Source organism: Carcharodon carcharias, chromosome 19, assembly GCF_017639515.1.
Source record: "Carcharodon carcharias isolate sCarCar2 chromosome 19, sCarCar2.pri, whole genome shotgun sequence".
Lineage (NCBI taxonomy): Eukaryota > Metazoa > Chordata > Chondrichthyes > Lamniformes > Lamnidae > Carcharodon > Carcharodon carcharias.
The window spans coordinates 13,114,116-13,134,425 of NC_054485.1; the positions used below are offsets into that span (position 1 = coordinate 13,114,116).

General features: G+C 39.1%; 1 protein-coding gene across 8 annotated transcripts in view; it reads left to right on the top strand.

The window, feature by feature from the left end:
* si:ch211-15d5.11 (nuclear receptor coactivator 7) overlaps window positions 1–17,357 on the top strand; it is an 85,850-nt gene extending 68,493 nt beyond the window's left edge. For all 8 annotated transcript variants that reach the window (XM_041212766.1, XM_041212762.1, XM_041212764.1 and 5 more), the window contains 6 exons: window positions 4,862–5,021; window positions 11,673–11,795; window positions 12,435–12,587; window positions 12,680–12,775; window positions 14,925–14,998; window positions 16,479–17,357. In XM_041212766.1, coding sequence (XP_041068700.1) covers window positions 4,862–5,021; window positions 11,673–11,795; window positions 12,435–12,587; window positions 12,680–12,775; window positions 14,925–14,998; window positions 16,479–16,611 — 739 coding nt within the window. In that variant the 3' untranslated portion in view covers window positions 16,612–17,357. The remainder of the gene's footprint in view (window positions 1–4,861; window positions 5,022–11,672; window positions 11,796–12,434; window positions 12,588–12,679; window positions 12,776–14,924; window positions 14,999–16,478) is intronic.
* Window positions 17,358–20,310: the final 2,953 nt, after the last annotated feature.

A 20,310-nucleotide genomic window follows, 5' to 3' on the forward strand; every position in this document is an offset into this window, starting at 1 on the left:
ACGTTTTACATTTTGTTCAGGCAGCTTTTTACGCAGTAGATGCACATCTCCAGATCGCAAGAGATGTGTCTCCCATGTTTATGTATAGCTGGTCTTGAAAACCAGGTAGACCCACTCTTGCTGACTCTGCAGGAGCATGAGTGGCTGTGACTCTTTAACTGCCGCTGCATTCACAAGGGAACAGCATCATGTTGTCCAGGCAGGAACCAAACTTCACACCTGCCAATAAAGGCAAAATACTGCAGGTGCTAGAAACTGGAAATAAAAACAGAAAATGCTGGAAAAACTCAGCAGATCTGGCAGCACCTGTGGAGAGAGAAACAGAGTCAATATTTCAAGTCCATATAGAAGAAGAGTCATACGGACTCGAAATGTTAATTCTGCTTCTCTCTCCACATATGCTGCCAGATCTGCTGAGCCTCTCCAGCATTTTGTGTTTTTATTTCACACATACTGAGCTGGTCCTCTGCTTCTGTGCACTTACACAATAATGGATGCATCATGCCAACATGCTAATAACAGCTCACTAGGTTTATACGGAAGTTATTGGAGTTCCAGGTAGCAGTGGGAGAACCAACAGTTCCCAGCTTTGTAAGAACCAGTTCACTTATCTTCAGTAGTGCCACTGGCTGAACTGGATGTAGGCGTGAAGATATGGTAATGTAACTAACTTGAAACATGATGTTTTCCCTAGTTGGGGGTGGGGCTGAGAACCAGGGGACACAGTCTCAGAATAAGAGTAGGCCATTTAGGACTGAAATGAGGAAAAATTTCTTCAGTCAGAGGATGGTGAATCCTTGGAATTCTCTACCCCAGAGCGCTGAGGAGGCTCAATCATTAAGTGTGTTCAAAGTAAATGTTGGTAGATTTCTAGATACCAATGACATTGAGGGATATGGGGATAGTGTGGGAAGATGGCACTGAGGTAGAAGATCAGCTCAAGGGGCCGAAAGGCCTACTGCTGTTCTTATGTTCCTTTGTTCCTATGAAAGCTGTATGTATGCAGCTACGTACATGTTAGCTGCATGTAGAATGTTGAAAACTAAGAAATAATTAGAATTCCAAAGTAAAGAAAGTGGCAGCTCCTGAGATTATGCACTGCTGAAGCACTAACATATCCAACAAAAGTGTCATGGCATAGTGCCAGTTGGCATTTACAAAGCTACAGAACAATTCGTATATCAAATTTAATGCAAATTCTTCAAAATGGACTAACACTATATTACCAAATATGCTGGGCGCTGGTAAGTCTGTGGCAGTTTAACTCACGATAAATTAAGAAATACGTTGAACCTTTTGAAAAGCACGAGTTTGCACATTTGTTAGGATACTTAATACAATAGTTGGAATTGTAAGTTTTTGATCATATTATAAAAGGCGACATATCTTACAAACAGGTCACAATCAAAAACAGGTTTGGAAAATATAATTATACTCCAGTATTTCTTCAATTTATTCCCAACAAAATTCAGTACTATTGCATCATGGAAGAAGCCACTTATTATTTTGGGCACTAAATGTCAATGGGTTACTTGATTGATAAGTGATTAAATCCAACATCAAAGTTTCCTCCAATACCCCTTTGACATGCAGCAATGTTATCAACACACACTACCCAGACAATTGATTTCCCACAGTTATGAAAGAATCGTTAAAAGCATTTGCAATATTTTGACAGATGTAATGCTCAACAAACTCAAAACCCTGTACTATTGCAAACAGGACAACCCTGCGTTGTTAGTCATGTTAAATCCCCGCTTGTAGAAAATTGTTTTTATAGAACTAGCTGCACAGATGGTAGTGCCTTTGTGGTCTCTATGAGGGTTGTGTGTGCTGCTTGTGCTGAATGGAATCCACTGTTGTATTCTGTTGTGAAGGCTGCATCTTGGGCTGTACGTGACATTGAGCCTGTTTTTCATTCCAGATTGTAATCATCGTCGTCTAGGTGATATAAGAATACCTTGTTTGTGGTGAATGAAAGCTGTGTGATTGAACTGGCACAAGAGGCTTAGTCAAGCTTGTTTTTTCAAGATTATATAGAAATGATTGAAGCCACTGTACATTTTGATTACTTTGTGCTGGCAGGAAGAGTGCACTGATAGAGCACAAGCATGCCAGGAAATCTTAATGTAAGTGTTGCCGGTTTACAGTGGATAAATCCACTGCAGTGCCTGTTTTATTTCTTCTAATTTAACCATGTGCAGGCCTGATAAAACTGGAGTTGGTACTGGCATTGAGAGGTGAAGGGAAAAGAAAAGAGTGGTGACTGGGAAGAACAGGAAAGATTGGTTTAGTTAGGGGGAAAAATCTGGTAAAGGAAAAGTCAGTAACATCAGTTCAAAAACTGTTGTAAGATCAGCTGCATTCAAACATCCACTCAGTATATAATCACGCTCAATTCAAATATGCCCTTAAACCTAAAACAGCATTAATAAAAACCTAGTTCATCCCTACAGAAGGGAGACCTATTAATAAACTCATGTACTAGTCTACCCAATCAGAAGACTAAACCAACCTGCAGAGCAGACTGAGCTTTCAAATTCAGTTTTAAGGGGTTGAATTATATGTGTGGGATGAGACTGCTGCCACTTTATATTGGTGGGTAACCCCTACCCACCATATCCCAATAATCATATCAGGAGACCAACCTATGAGGCGGGCCTGATTTATGTTCTTTTGGCAAAGTTGTAGTGGCAGATAGGAGGATGAGTATTTGCAATTCTCCTGGCAAATAAAATAACATTCCTTTAAGCATTCAAATATCATTTGTTCTACCTATCATTTTATGTTACACAAGCCTTAATGTGCATTCTTATTGCTGGCTGGGGTTCCAGATTTCTGTTGCTGACAGTGTCATTATTGAAGCAGTTTTGTTGCAATGGAAAAGAGCCAAGAGATTACTCTGTGATCATACAGGTAAAATCATTCAGTTAACACCATAAGCTTTTCTTAAGTTGTAAAAAATATTAGTTGTAACCCTTTTATATATAACGCTGCCTCTTCTGAAGATTATTCTTGTTGAATTGCTTAAACAGCTGCTATCGTATACTGGGGACCTGAGAATGTAGACTGCAAATGATTATCGACATTATCACAATGTTAACCAGGGCAGTCTCCTAATTAGTCAAGACAAGATTTATAGCTATGTTTACAGCCCACTTTAAAAGCTCAGTCTGTTCTGCGGATTGGTTTAGTCTTCTGACTGGAGAGACTAGTACATGAAGAATCCAATCAGTGAGTATGGATCCCTATGGGGATTGGCTAGGCTTTTATTAGTGCTGTTTTTAGGTTTAAGGATGTATTTGAGTTGAGGGCGATTATACTGATTGGATCATTGAGAGCAGTTGAATTGTAGTAGTTGTGGAACTGGTGTTATGGACTTTCATTAGTTTATAGGGTGATTTGCTTCTCTAAATCAATCTCTGAAATTTGTTTTTTTTTAAACCAGAGTCCTCACTTTAATGTTCTCGATGCTTGACAAGCAGCTCAATATTTGGGCTGAATTATCAGTTGCATTAATTGTGAATTATATGTACTGACTTGTGTGAGAATGACTTAGTATGTTGTCTTTTCAGCTTTGGATCTTGAGTTATTTTCCTAGTTAGGATTAACTGAATAAAAGTTTTCTCTTTAATCGTATGGGTATTGGGAGAAATGATTTTATAAAGTTCTCAGTCCAGTTCTAGTGAACTTGAGCCCAGTGTACAAATAATTTGTGTAATTTGGTAAGAGAGAACTGATATAGGAAATGGAAATCTTCATTGTGTGATATGAAATAAGTTTATTTGGTGTAGGACCAGCATACATGATACCTTTTGTTTGGCCCTCATTCTTTCAGACCTGATAATGCACAAGGCTGAGGTACAAAAAGAGGAAAATGTTTGGTTTTCTTTTGTCAACCTCCTCCTGTTAAGTACAAATTGATCCGGGAATTCTTCTTTTCTAAGAGTAACAATAATTACTTTTTTAAGAATTGTTTTGGAAAAACAGCCTTCACTTATAAACATCATGAATTATTCCCCATCATTATACAGATGGTGTCAACAAAGGAAGCCTGGGCTTTCCAACATTTGAATTGCTTTTTCTTCAAAAGAATTGAGGATATTAAAAGGTCAAATTTTCGATATTTTTAATGTCTGAATGCGTGAATCTTCCTCACCAAAGGACTGGTTTTATCCGGAAAGACCAAGATGGTGCTAGCAACTCTCAGCTGAGAGAGGAGTAAGCTCTCGACAAATTCTTCATGTTGTGTGTATTTAAATTTCCTTACTTAAAAGTGTAGAAGTCCTTATCTAACTTTGCGTTAGTAGCCTAGATTTGTGCAAGCGATGGGAATCCTACCAAATTTCTAGTTTGCGATTAAATCATAATTTCTAGTTTGCAATTATACCAAAATTGGGGGTTTTTAGATCTGAGCAGAGTTATCCTTGCAGGGCACGAGAAAAGATTTCTGGTTGTAGGCACTGTCATTTTGAATGAATGATGTTTCTTTTGAACTATTAACACTAGGTTTGAACACTTGAGTTGCAGCACCACAGAAGAGATTGAAGGTACCATCTTTTAGATGAAGTGTTGAACTATGTCTGCCCTTTTCAGGTGGACATAATTAATCCAATGCTACTTATTGAAAAGTAAAGGAGTTCTCCCAGCATCTTGGCAAACATTTATACCTTAACCAACACTAAAAACAGATCCACCTGGCAATTTATCTTGATGTCTGCCAAGCTTCCCTACATTACAAGAGTGTCCAGACTTCAAAAAGTACTTCATTGCCTCTGAAACACTTTGGAGCATCTTGGGGTTGTGAACAGTGCTATATAAATGCAAATTTGTTCTTTCATCTACTGTTCTGTCATTGCAGAGTGGCTGAGTTACATGGGTACCTGAAATATTGGCGACCTGATATTTATTTGCCTGAAAGAATGGATGACACTCGAGTAGATGACTTTGTTCTGCTGGATGGAAAGTGTGCTTTTTCCCTGGGCGAGAAGTTTTTTGATAGACTTTTTGATGAGTGGGAAGTGAGTTAAACCTTTTATTTAATTTATGGTACTGGAGAATGCATGTGCAAGTGTAAAGAAAAGTCACTCACTGACTCAATAACCTACTATATTGATGTGAAGGTAATAGAAGATCAAATTGCAGTTAGGATCTTATTGTTGAAACAGTTTTTGCTTGGCTAACTCGAAATCCTGGTTTAGGGCGAGCCTTCATTTAGGAATATCAAGCTTATATGTTTCTGTTCTGGTTTGCATACCATATGCTTCATTGTGCCACTAACAAAAAACATCTTTTGATCCTTGACTGAAAGAAGATTGCAGTTGCCTGAATACTATTTTTTAAGCTGGCTGTCATCAGCAAATGTGATTTCTTTCTTGTTGTCCTTATGGGCTGTGGCTCTACTTCGCCATCCTTAATAATTAAATGGCAACTCACCCTGGTGCCTACTGCCAATTTTAATTCTCTTTCTTCCTTTTAACCAGCTGGGGTGTCTCTGGCTTCCAAATGATTGTGGGAGCCCAGGCTGCAAGTTGTTTAAACATCACTGCTGGAGGAGTGGAACCACACCAATAGGAGTGCACTGGTATAGCATTGTTGCTGCGTTCATTCTTTTAGAGATACTGCTCTGAGGAGAGGGAAACCTGAGGGAAAATAGTATGAGGTGGGGCTTTCAAAACTGTGGGTTGCAACCCCAGTGAGATTTTGGGGTTGCAAGCTGCCGTGGAGATTGGACTGAGTGCGAGCAGCTGTGAGGCCCCTTTAAATCCTTTTTTAACGGTGGACATGGTATAATGGCAAGTCTTTCGAGGCCTGATTATTGCAAAAAAAAGCCTATGAAAAGTTAGGTGTGTGTTCCTTTTTAAATCCTTGCTATTTAAACAATTCCCACCACACTTGGGCTCAAGATTAGGAATTTAGTACATTTTACATGTGATGCTCTCACACCTGAGTGCAAGCTAATGTTAAACTGCTGGAACTTGCAAATTGGGTGAAAATTGTTCTTAAATCCTGGACGCTTTACAGTGGAGAGGCTGTTTGAGACTTGTACACGGGAACTGATAGCAGAAGTGGGCCTCTCACACAGTTGGAAACCAGTTTAATTATGATAAGTAATGCAGAATTGCTTTGTCCTTAAGAAAATGTGCCAGGGAGAAGGCATGCACTATGCTATTTGACTGAACTTGATTCAAGCCTCCAGTTGCTTGGCCTGGAAGCAATAAATGCATTTTGGGTTTTAGCCAGGCAGTTTTTATTTATACTACCTGACTGAAACTTCAGTTGTGCTCCGCAGGCACGAGCTCAGTGCGTGCCTGTCTAACATATTAGAAAATGGAATCATTTTTGTCTAAATTACCTGAGATGACTAATGAAGATCAGGTGGCAAGACAAGTCCCCTGACACTTAAGTTCTTAAAGAAGCTGACATGCTAAGCAGAGATGCTCTGATATGAAGATACAGCTTCAGTGGTCAGATCATGTACAAATGTCTGATGTACCAACCGTAAGCAGATTTTATTTTTATGGTGCTTTGACAATAGGGAACCAATTTTGTGTTGGTCAGCACAGGAGATATTAAAGACTACTTAAATGTGACTCTGAAACAGTGCAAAATAGATATCCATATGTGGGAACAAATTGTTCAAGATAAAGAAACATGGCAAACCTATCCATGAAGGTGCCTTTTCCCACAAGACCTGTCACATCACTGCTGAATGAGATGAGGAAGTAGAGTTTGGGAGGAAAAAAACAATATTCCCAACCTGGTGTTCCCGGGCCCTCTGTTCAATCTGCATTTGTTCCAAGCAAAAATAGATCTTGTCGGTCACCAAAGTACTAATTGCAAAAAAAAATAAGAGATTCTGGCTATCGTCTTCCATATCAAATGACTATGCACAAAGATTCTGGCCAAGTAACTAAATTTTAGATGTTTAGACCATGTGAGTAGCAGTGTCCGCACTGCTAAATATTTCCTACGAGTGCACCCACAGAGCTGTAACTGAGCCTTTCAATGGCTGAGAGCTGTGTGATCTGAGAATAGCCTTGTAACAAAGCATTTCAGAAAAGAAAGAACTTGCATTTTAAATGGCTCTTAACCTTGTATTGCACGCATTTCATCATTCCTATATTTTGGGGTTTCTATATTAGATGTTTTCCTCGATTTCAGCATAACCTGTCTCTCCATAAGAAAACCTTGTGTCCCTTATAATCCAGAGAGTGCCTCTCTACCTGCTCAACATATGAGTAAATCTAATGAGACCCAGGAGTAAAATCAATAAATCCACTATTTGGAATATATCTTGAGGTGCCACATGATCTCTTCAGTTTCGTATGCTAAAGGATAATACTTCTCAGGCTGTAAGTTACCAGATAAGTTTAACATGTACAATGGGGAAAAGATTATACCCTTGGCCTGCTGTCAGTATTAACTGTTTCCTTTCAAGATACCTTTTGTTGTAATTGAGAGAAATACAAATGAGGTCATTCTACTCATTTTTGCTCATCCATCCAGTGCTGCTTAATCAGGGTTTCTGCTACCTCGATCTGGAATTCAGTCCATTGTTCTTGATGTGAAGACTCACCCCCCACCCTCTTCGTTGAAATGTTTCAAATTACGATTTTAAATTCCACTTTAAGATGAGTCAAAATTTCCAATTAAACTAGTCTCTGTTAACTACTATCCAGCAAGGATACATTTGATCAGAACACAAACACATCTGGAAGCATTACATGTAGAAAATGTTGGTCAACACACAGTTTAGTGGGGGAGTTGGGGGGGTGTTTTGGGGGAGGTGGGGGGGTTGCAAGGCTGGTTGATCCTTTTTTTTTCACTTTTAATGTTTTTCCAGCAGGCACACTTGGAATGATGACTTGGGCTTGTTCCCAACATTATCTGTGCTCATCGCCAAGCTCCCATAAGTAACCCAGTCAACAGCAGCAAGCATTTATAGGGTTAAAAGTTAGTATTGGGAGGCAGCAAAACAGGCAGTTGCCTGTTTTACCCACCCGCCCAATATTCCAGAAGTTCAGAAGGGTTGTAAGAATGAAGGAGGTTACAGATGGGGAAGGATTTGAATGGGGAGAAAACTTCAAGGCTTCTGAGAGCCAATGAGCACAAAGTTTGAGTTGGTGAAATTAGGTGAAGGGGGTTACATCATGACTGGCTTCAATAATCCTAATGGAGTCAAGGACCGACAAGGTTGAATAGCCTGTTTCTGTGCCATTTAATCTGTTAACTGCTTTACTTTAGTTTGTTGTTGTCCTCAACAACCCATGCAAAACGACTGGGATAAATGGGCTGCTTTATTCAGGTAAATATAAACACACAAATCTCCATATGAAAATTATAGACCAGCTGTCGTCACTGTGTAAAACTGGGAGAATGTGCAGCAATAATATAGATATAGAGTTGTTTATTCTGGGGTTTGATTCTAATATTGACTGATGACAGCCCTCTATCTCTCAAGTGGCCATTCTTCACTTGCACTATTGGACGACAGTACACTGCTTGACTGGTTATTGCAGCTGAGATTGATCCCGTCCTGTATCCAACATCTAATGAACACCCAAGTGACCTCCCAGCAGGGTCATTGGATAGTGATCAGGAACAGATAGCTGGGTGTTTTTTTTCTTCTTTCTCCTCCCCCATCAACTTCCTAACTCTGGGTGCTGGTGCCAATTGGCTGTCTGCTAACCTGGCATAGACCACATATTTTTCTTTTCTGAATAATTTAGTAACCCCCCCCCCCCCCCCCCCCCCCCCCCCCACCTCCCTGAAAGCCATCCACGTAACTCATTGGTACGTGTTTTTATGAGATGTGGGTTGAAGGATAGTTTCTACTATGCAAATGTACACAAAGGAAAGGTGCATGTAATCATGCTGCATTCTATTTAATTGCATCTAAAATACTTAGTGTGGAATATAGAAGCTTTTTCTCTTAAAGGGCACTTTAATAAGCTGTCATCAAGGGGTTATTGATGAACAGTTTAAAAATTGCTTTCATAGAATTACACATGCTATACAGCACAATCAGGCCATTTGGCCCAGCCAGTCCATTCTGGTGTTTATGTTCTACATGAGCTTCCTCCCAACTTTCCTCATAAACCTATCATCTTAACCATCTAGCCCTTTCTCCCTCTTTTGCTTGTCTAGCTTCCCCTTAAATACATCTATACTGTTTGCTTCAACCACTCCCTGTGGTAGCAAGTTCCACATTCTCTCCATTCTGAGTAGTTTCTTCTGAATTCCCCATTGGATTTCTTGGTGATTATCTTATATTGATGGTTTCTGGTTACACTCTTCCCCACAATATCTCTCTGTATTAACTGTCAAAATCATTCATGATTTTAAAGACCTTAGAAAGTCAGCTCCCAGCCCTTTTTCTCAAGAGAAAAGTGGCCCATCCTATTGATCCTTTCCTGATAATGTATACCCTTGCATTTCTGGTATCATCCTCATAAATCTTCACTGCACCCTGTCTCGTGTCTCTATATCCTTTTTATAATACGGCAACCAAGGTTCAATACAGATCTAGCATAATAACTTCCCTACTTTTCAATTCTAAATTCCTTTATGCAGAATAGATAGTTTAATCGAACTTTTTACTGTAAAAGTAGAGCTCCTTTTTTTTGTATAACTGATTAAAGAAAATTGATATCAGCCACTCTTTTGTACATTTCGAATGTGCCAAATGTGGTAGTGCGGTTTGCTTTGAGGCACAACCAAACAAGAGGTTAATGCACGATTAGGGGAATGGCAGGATCTGTAGCAGCAGGAAGTAAAGCCCAACGGCAAAATATAAAATCATTTACAAAGCAAATGGGGTGCATGGACATTTTGTGCAGTACAAGGTCAGTACAAGGCAAATGTTCTGTAATTCGATAACTCCTTCCTTTTTAATGAATATTATGTTTAGTGCAAATGAATGAGTAAATCCCTGCTTACCATCAATAGCTAGCTGTGATCTTATGCCATTTTTCAACATTTACTCCTCATTGTGTTCCCTTCCATTCCATTTCACACTTGGATGTGTGTGCGTGCATGCTAGATGTGCACCCCGGCCCCACGAGTTCACAACCAACCTTGACCAACAATTGCATTGGAAATGTTATACATAATACTGTTGCAACCTGTCTTTCACTGTCCTCTTCAGAAGATGCTAACTCTTTACTGTGGCACAAATGGTAGATGCCCTCCACAGTCACTCACAGGGAACAGACCTCTGCATTGGTCTAAACGTTCTGACCTATTGTAAAGTTCTAATTAGGTATCCAGCAGTTGCCTGGGAATCTTATGTTTGGATTTAATGTTCTTGATGTTTTGTTTTTGCTTTTTAAACAAAGTCATGTGTTGTTCCCTGTTTCCAGACCCAGCAATGTGATTATTCTCTGCATTAAAAAAAATAAATGCTTATTATATGACCTGTTTCATAGTTCACAACACATTAAATATATACATGATTCAATAATGCAAATAATATTTTAAGATTTCTCCTCCAATTCTGGCCTTTTGCAAATCCGGAATTTTTATCTTGCTACCATTTGGAGCTAGATTCTAAGCTCTAGAATTCCATCTCTGCCTCTGTAAGTGTCTCACCCTTCACCACCCCTCTCCCCACCACCACCACCACCACCCCCCACCCCACAAGCCAGGCCTTTTGTCACTTTGCCTAATACCACTTTATCACCTTTTGTTTGTTAACATTCCTATGAAGTGCCTGGAGATGTTTTCCATGTTATAAGTGCTACATTATTGCACGCTGTTGTTGAATTTAAGATGCTAGTAGTTGCATTATGTTGGATAAAAGCAAAATACTGCGGATGCTGGGAATCTGAAACAAAAACAGAAAATGCTGGAAAAACTCAGCAGATCTAACAGCGTCTGTGGAGAGAAAGACAGAGTTAACGTAGCTCTGAAGAAGAGTCATACGGACTCAAAACGTTAACTCTGTCTTTCTCTCCACAGATGCTGTCAGACCTGCTGAGTTTTTCCAGCATTTTCTGTTTTTGTTTTAGAACTGTATAGAGTCACAGATTCTGAATAAGTTGTTAATACAGAATTAACCTGATCACGTGGTGGGGGGGCGGGGGTGGTCAATGATTGTGCTGAAACACAGCAGCAACCATCCATTGCCTTGCTCAAGTTGTTAATTTTTTGCATGAACCTAGATAGTGATAGCAAACAAGAACTTGAATACTTACTGTACCCTGGAATTGAGCAGCCTAGGAATCAAAGCTGAGCCCATGCTAGTGCGTAGAACTCAGTACCACACTATAAGAATTAATTTGCCAATGATTCATCAGGGCAGCACCAGAAGATTCATTCAGAAGATCTGCATGATTAACATTTAAGATCAAAGGTGGGCTCAGAATTCATAAGTATTACAAGATGGACTGTGCCAAAAGTGAGGTGTCGTATTGTGTAAGTCTTCAGAATGTATTCAATGTGCATTTTTTGCAAATTATTCTCTGCCTCCACTCCACTGCTGTTAGTCAGGGATGTAGATTTAGTTTTATGCTTTGAACATTCTCTTTTAATTCAAAGAAGGGAATTGTAATTGATTACATTTCTATATCGATATAGCACAGATGTAGGCTTGTGGCAGCGAGGAGGTTAACAGTTTAATTCCATGTTCTAGAACTGACTATTTACTGACCTGTAACAATTATTTCCAGATTATAACAGTGGAGGATGATCCAGTGAAACACTGCCAAGATATTTTTGATTCAGAATTTGGGAATATGGCACCTGTTCTTCAGGGAAAAAGCAACTTAATGGAATCTTTTCACGTTGAGAAGGTGAGATTACCCCTTTCCTTGTTCTCCTGTCAGTTCTTGTTTACCTTTCCTAGACTTCACTGTTCACACTATTGCTGCTTTACTATACATAGTTTCTAAAAAAATTCACAGTGAACCAAACTGGAGAAGGTGATTTATTGGAAATCTCTCCTGATCAAATTTGCCTTTAGCTGATTGATGTCATCAGATCAGCCCTTGTAAAAGTACACATGCTTAGTCCTGATTGCTTGTACCAAATCTTGGAAAGATATCAGATTTCAGTCACTGACAGATCTTGTGTCCTGGTGCCACTGGCTTTTGATGCTTGGGTCTTGTACAACTTGAAACAATACTAAAGATTAGCCTTGCTACTTTTCTCTAAGGCTGACAGCCAGGAAACACCTAATTTTTACTTAGTTACTATTCCTGGAAACAATAAAGAGAATGTTGGAGACAAAATTGACAACTGTTCCCCAGTAGAAAAATCTACAAATTTGCTCTTATTGTAGCTGAACATTGTCAAATGCGTAATTAATTGTGACATAAAGTAATTTGTTAAATTCCTTAACGGTTTACATATAAATGACAACTAAGACTTCTAGCTTTCTGGTTGGATTGGCTATGCGTTTATCTAGAGTGTTGTCTTACATTGCTCTGTAGATTTCAAAATATCTACCACCTAGAACAGTGGGTCATCCGTGGCTACTGGCATACAGCACATCATTGCATGGCTTTAATCTGAAAACCCTGTACCGCAGAGTGGCTAACACTGACTCCCCAGTACTGCTGGTTTTAAAGGACACACATGGTCAGGTAAGGGAGGTAACTGGTATTGAAGCATTACCTTCTGTCAAACCTCTCTAAGACTTAGCAACAACTCCTTAACCACCTTGTGTCAATTACAGGTATTTGGTGCTTTAACTTCTCACCCCCCTAGGCCAAGCGACCGTTTCTATGGAACAGGAGAAACCTTTCTATACACCTTTAGTCGTGATTTTAAGGTATGTTTGGGACAATATATTAACCAAATCATCATGAGCAAGTTGTATACTATAATGGAAACATAGAAAATCCCTCCCCCATCCCCCACTTTTTGAAGGCTTTCTCTTTTTGCTGGGCGTGGTTCAAAGGACATTGGCAGACCTCTGATACTACTCCCAAATGGCAGACTTTTCAGTGTTTAGTTGATGCCAAGCTGTTTAGTTCTAAGATGCATGCCAACTGGACTCGCTGTTTTATCTCCAGCTGTTAGGTGAGACCCGAGACATCACGCTGCTCTCTGGTTACGACTGTGAGTAGGTTTCAGTTGAGACTGCATGATTAAGACACAAGATTGGAGCTTGTGTCAATTTACGCTGCTCTGAGCACAAATCTAGCATGAAAAATCACAATATAATGAATGCATAATGTTCATAACGAGACAATCAGTGTTATGAATGATTTCTGAAGTGGCATGTGTTCAAATTGGCTTGAAATCTGTGAAACTGTCTTCATCTATAATACAGCATAATTTGTATTTTTGAATTGAAATGTCACTTCAAATAAATATCATCTGGATGATGATGATGCATTGGAACCCAGGAAGGAGGTGCTCTGATTATCTTGGGTATCCACTAAGTTATATACATTACTTTAATACCAGCAAGAGGCTGGTAGTAGTTGAAAGAACGTTCCAACAGCTTTCCTTTAGATTTTTTTATTATAGTAAAACATCTCAAGATCGTTTACAGGAGCAAAAAATTCTACCAGTCCAGAGAACCAGACATTAGGACATGTGACAAAATGATTGGTTGGAAAAGTTTAGGAAGGGAATTCTGAAGCTTGGAACCTTGAGAACTGAAATCATGGCCACTAATGGTGGGGAGATGCACAAGAGACCAGAATGGGAGGAACACACTGTTCTTGGAGAGCTAAAGGAGGTCAGAGAACCAGGGAGAGTGAGGCCGTGGAAGAATTTGAACACCAGGATGAGTTTTTAAATTTGAAGCATTGGTTAACTGGGTGCCAGTGTAGACTGGCGAGCACAGGAGTGATGAGTGAATGGGACTTGATGCCAGTTAGGATACGGGCAGCAGTGATTTGGGATGAGCTCAAATTTATGCACCATCAAAGGCCATTTCTTTATTGTTTGCTAAGGTAACCTGGGAAGTGGTGCTTAGTGACCTGTGATCTCTATGCACCACTCGGCTCCTTGTAATTTCACATGTGATTATCATTCCTGTTTTGTCTGCCACACCCATCATAGAGTACAGAAGTTCAGTTTCGTGTTTTTCATTCCTCTTTGAACAAAGTGTGGAAGCTCAGGAAAATCTGTTTCTCTACTGCTACTGGAGCAGAGAAAGTCAAGTCATTGTATATCTGAGTGCAGCTGACTGGTGGGAGTCACACTTTTGTCAATGTTCTATAAGATGCTGAGATATGTCTCCCAGAGTAAGTGAGCTATTTGGACTTAATTGGATAGCTTTGTTGGTCGTTTGTCCCAACACTTTGTTTAATTTTTGTAGGTGAACAATCAGGGTAGTTATGATCATTTATTTTAAAGTGCCACAATTCAGACAGTCCTTCAGTTTCAAACAACACAAACTGACTTGGGAGTACAAAAAAGCTACAAATATAACATTTTCTGAAATGGAAAATTGCAAATGTAAAGAGAAAAGCAATTAACAGTTCTGACAAGGTTTACATGGAAAAAGTATAATTTCTTCTACTTGCATATAGTGACCAACCTGTGTATTTCCAGCCCATTTTTTATTTTGGGTTGTGGCCTAGTTCGTTTGATAAAATTTATGCCTTGTATTCAACTCAATGACCAGTGGAAATACTTTTCCTTGTTTACCTCCTCAAAATGTTTCATAATTTGAACACCTCAGTTTGATCTTGGAATCCCTATTCAAGTCTAGCCCCATGATTAAAGCTTCCTCCCTAGTGGTGCAATGAATCTTCTACAGCTGCCATATCCTTGATATCCTTCCTAAAGGCACTGAAATGCTACTCACCATTCAAACTAACCAATGATTGTATAAGTTTAGCATTATTGTATGTCATTACATGGTGTGTATCCTAATTAAAAAATCTAAGATCATATAACTTTTTGAAGATTGTCTGGATATAGCTTCCTTCCAAATGAAAGGTCTTTTTTTGTTTGATTAGATCTTCCAGTGGACTGGAGAGAATTCTTTCTTCATAAAAGGAAGTTCAGACTCGCTTGCAATAGGAGGAGGAAGGTATTTTTTTTCATAAAGGACCGTTGCAATTTGTCTTGCTGGTGAGGGTGGGAGTAACTTTGTGTAGGTTTCAAAAATTGCCTACAGTTGGGGAAACCTGAAGAATTCCTAGGTTTGAAATATTTTCATTCAAACACCAGGCACTTCTCTGATATCTAGACCTTTAATTTCTTTTATCTAAACAGCAAAAATTTGTTTCATAGGACATTTTTGCACATGACAGAAACATCCATTCTCTCGCAAAGATCACTCACAACTTCCAGTACATGCAAAATTTTTTAAAATCGCCTTTTTAAGTATGTGATCCTTTGTACATTTGTATTTGCTTTAATTCCTTCACATTTTAAATTCTGTAAATATTCTCCACTGTTTGTTTTTGCTTAGCATATACTTATTCAATGCTTTATATATGCTTGAGCTTTTAAACACTAACCATAACTAGAGATTTTTACAGTGCTCTGCAGAGGCTTTGGTTAGTCAGTTGTTACCAGTGGCATAATACTGATACCTGGCCCACATTCAGGCACAATTTTATCCTCTGCCATTTGAGAAAGTGGTTGTTTTTAAACATGTAGACTGTTCTTCCTGCAACTGCCAGGTGCTGTATTTATTCAACTTCAGAACGAAGAATATACAATCTTAAAGTAGATTTTAATATGCCTGGGTTGGGTTGAAGGAGGGGAAAAAAATGTCTAGATAGCCTTGCTTTTGAATGAATCTCTTGCCGGGGGGTGGGGGCGGAGATCATAGATTTAAAATCTTTTGGCCTGAACTTAGAATTTTTGCAAATTAATTGTAATAGTGTATATCATAGGTCACTTGTGGCTCGATAAGAATAGCGATTACAAAGTGGAGCACTCCCCACTTGCCTTTACAGATCTCCATTTGAACACAAAGGAGAAAATGTTGTCTCGGCAAATAACCCTGTTGCTTTCTTTTTTAAAGCATTGACTTTCTCGGTTCTGAATGTTATGCCTTTCCATTTATCACGGTCTGGAACAGGCACAATGGTCAATAACCGCTTTGTGCTATAACTTCAGTGATCCTGCTCAGAACGCCACGAGAATGGAACATCTGGAAAGGAGCAGCCTGAAGTCTGCGTTTCCATTCATATCCTTATTGTGGCATTCTCTGCCACAAACCTACACATTTCCCAATTGCTGCATTTTACCAGCAAAACACTGAAGGGATGAAACATCTCGAATAAAGTTCTCTTTAACACTTTTGACCATGTAATGTTGTACAACACACATCCTTTTAATGTGTGGACCTTGCTCAATTTATCTTAATCTTTTTGATCAGGGATGGGAAATTAACAATCTAAGAATATGGTGCTGAATTACAAAGACACATTTGTGAGGAGTCTCGATGCCTGAAAGCAGCGAGACGCTTCTTTCTAGCCAGATAGATTGTTTTAATGTATTTCTAAACTTGGCTGACTGATAAACCATTTTTAAAAAAGTTTATCTCTTCTATTAAGTGGACATTTTGGCTTATGGTTGGATGAAGATCTCAATCATGGAAGAAGCAACCCCTGTGCAACATTCAACAACATTGTTTTATCCAAAAATGAAGATTTCAAGGTGCAGGATCTTGAAGTGTGGACATTCTGATAATTGTACAGTCATGTTTAATTTGCACATTCTCGAAAATATCACTGATAAATGCATGAGGACTCTGAGCCAATTCAGATTTTAAGAAGACTTTTCAGTACCACTGGGCCTGATAATTTAGTGAGGAAGTTTGCATAAGCAGTAACAAATTAACTGCGAGCAGCAGAGCAGGTGCAAATTTTGTCATAGCAGCTCAGGGCTTCCTTAAAATGTATTTTTCAGAGTCACTTAGATGTTTGTGTACTAATGTAAATGAGGTTGTAGTCTAAAATAGTGTTCATGAATTATCCTGCTGCTGAAACATCATATCCAGTAAAGCTTACTTTTGCATATTGATGTAATCCAAGGAAAATATGGGGACAAGCAAGTTTACCCACTCAATTTGCTTCTGACTTGTCACTGTACACCTTTTATCAGTCGTCTTACCAATCTAACGAAAATGAGCTGCTTTTGGTCTATCTCAACCTGCTGCATACAGTTGGGTACAACTGCATGTTTATATGGCCTTAAAAATCATGCTGCTAACTGGGAACTTGGATGTATGTTTTGAGGATTATTAAATATTTATTGTGTATTTATCGACTTGGTGAAACTATTAGCTTAAGTTCATAGTAAAAGCCTTGCTGTTATTATGAAGAACAATGTCATCACATTGTGTTGCTTTTAGTGACATCTAAAATGGCACTTAATTTTATGAATCATGATAACTGATAAGTCAGAAAAATAAATTACTGCCATTCTTAAAAGTGGTGTGACTGTGATTTTAATGGAGTTGTTCTAATCACAACTGCTGAGGGGAAGGAAAGAACCTTGAATATTCCACCACTTCCTGCATGCTGCCATTGGAGTTCATTTCCAACCTGCTGTCCTCAATTTTGCTTTACCGAAATTATGACAGCCCTTCAAATCCATGAAGTACAATTCTTACTCCACAGCTGAGTACTTTTTAAAAAAAATTTATTACAAATTTGAAATGGCATGCTTGTTAATTAACACGACAGATGAAAAACAAGTAGTATCGTCATGGGTCAAAACATTTAAGGACAGTATAGCCTTAGTGGTTTTATTTCCACCACTTTTAATGGTTGTATGAAGCTACAGAGAATTGTCTGTGATCAGGTTATTGCTTCTAATTAATACAGGTCAGAGATCCCAATAGACTAAAATTAATTGGAAATGTGCAAGATCCTTTTTATGCTTCAAAATAATTTAAAATTCATGGATTGTCAATATATACCTGCAAAACAACCAGCATCCAATCTGGAGGTGAGGTACTTTACACAGTGACAGAGCAAAAACAGAAGCATTTTCTAATACATTCAGTTCCTCTGGACTATCCAGAGCTAGAAAAGAACTGCCCTGATCCATCCTTCAAACTTGGTGCAACCAATCGGCTGAGGCTGTACTTTTTTTTTTAAACATGGTGACCACTCACCCAATTTGGCACATATAATAATGACTGCTCACCAATAGAAGAGATGGGACCAGGTGATTGCATGAATGGCAGAGGGTCCAATTCAAATCAAGCCTCACACAAGATAATCTATTTTGGGACTTAGTATACTTCGACACAGAGTTACTAACTGACCATGCTTTCTTCCATTTGGGTCCATTCAGTGCAAAAAAACCAATCAGAGAAAAAAAATGCAATTATGTATTCAAATTGAGACCAGAAGGCAACACAGTGAATTAAGTAAGGGTGAGACGAGGCAATCATTTCTGAACAGCAACTAACAACATCAGGCTGAACCCAATCCTTTCCCAGGCTTTGAGGTTGAGCCTTCACAAAATGTAGCTCTTTAGAAAATAAAAGCACCCTTGCCACCCTCAACCACTGCTCATTCATTGCGCACACAAGCCTAGATTTTTCCCCACTGGCATTATTTTAAGACGTTGTGTCACCACAAGCAAAAAAAAATAATGCTGATTGCAAAATCCAGCCTATAAATATATAAAAATGGAAACATTAGGTATAAAAAGTCAAAGCTACAGACTACACATTGATCTGATTCCTTACTACTATATACTGTAGAGTTGATAAAATAGAGCTTTAAATACAGAAATAATCCATAACATTTTGCATAGGTACAGCATGAGGTTGGTCAGATCTCAGCTGCAATGAGTACAGTTATTTGGAGCATGTGTCAATGGCAACCTGCAGTGCACTTCCAATGACTTGATGCCTTTGCCTTACTAAAATAGCCCTTCAAAAAAAAAGACAAACCAAGTTTTTTTGCATTTGTGCACAGGTATTCATCCAGTTCCAGGACATGTCCACCTGTTGCTCTCCTACTATCGCACCCCATTTCAACAGCTGGTGTCCCAGGACTCGGCTTTTGTATGGAGCCACACCGAGGATAAACAGATCACGCTTGCCTTACTAAAACACAAACTTTCATCCCAACAGCGGAATTCACATCGGTATTTTACAACATATTGGGATAAAGGAGCTGACGAACATCTGCACACAAGATGTAAATATGCCTGCAGGACTGTGAGCCAATCACCCTTTTTTTTTAAGACATGAAAATATCAAGCACAATGAAATAAAATGTCTTCACAATACAACGTGTAAGGGCACAAGAAAGCTGGTGGAAACAAGGATTCATTCAAATGTAAATTAGAGGTTTTTTAAAAAAATAGCATTTGGGGATGCAGTTTTAAAGCAATTTTGAGACATGAGATGCAAGTGCAGCTAGCTTGGAATGTATGAATTTTGGACTTATGGTTCTGAAAACAACCCCCCCCCCCTCCCCCCCAGCTGGAGTTTTTCCTCACCTCACGTCTGGGTCTGTTGTAGACTCATCGATAGACATTGATTGCTATGATTAGTCAACTGCTCCATTGTCATTGTCTCATGTCGCTACCAGGATGATGGTAGGCGCACTCAAAAGACCTTAGTCATTTTGTCTAGCAATTCCTCCATTCCCAAGATATTGTCTTTATAAATCTGATTTTAAGAAGGTGGATGGGGTGGAGTGGGGTGGGGTGGAGTGGGTCACTAATTCTTGCCATTTGGGGTCATTCAATGCAAACCAGTAGCAAACAACACAAGAGGCCATTCAGCTCATTGTGCTTAAGCCAGCATTGTGAAAGAGCTACTCAGTTAGTCCCGTTCTTTCCCCATAAGACTGCTAACTTTTCCTTTTCAAATATATACCCCGTTTCCTCTTGAAGGCTATTATTGAATCTGCTTCCACTGCCTTTCCCAGCACTGCATATTTCAGATCATAAAAATTCCCTGTGCAAAAAAAAAATCTAATTTCTCCTCTGGTTCCTTGGCCAATTATCTTGTCCTCTGGTTCCAGACTTTCCTACCAGTGGAAACAGCTTCCCTTTACTCTTTCAAGATTAAAACAAAGCTGTTACAGGGCTTGTAAGTTAATGCAAGAGTTTCGAAGGTCAGAACTCGAAACTTTTACGCAGCAAATTAGCACCCTTGAGCACAGAGGCTCTGTTGCTTAACCACACACCGAACCAGCTTCTGAAATTAAAATGTTGTGGCTCTGCAAATTTTCAAAGTGTGCAGGATTTCAAATACACACAGGAACCCTCTCCTACCCACAGTGGAATCAACATTCACAGTTTATATCCCTATCACAGAAAGTGGGAGGCTGCTGTGAAATGTTGTTCCTGGCCTTGGAATTGGGGGAGGGGTGACCTGCTCCTTAATGGGACAGACCCACCCCAAAAACTCAG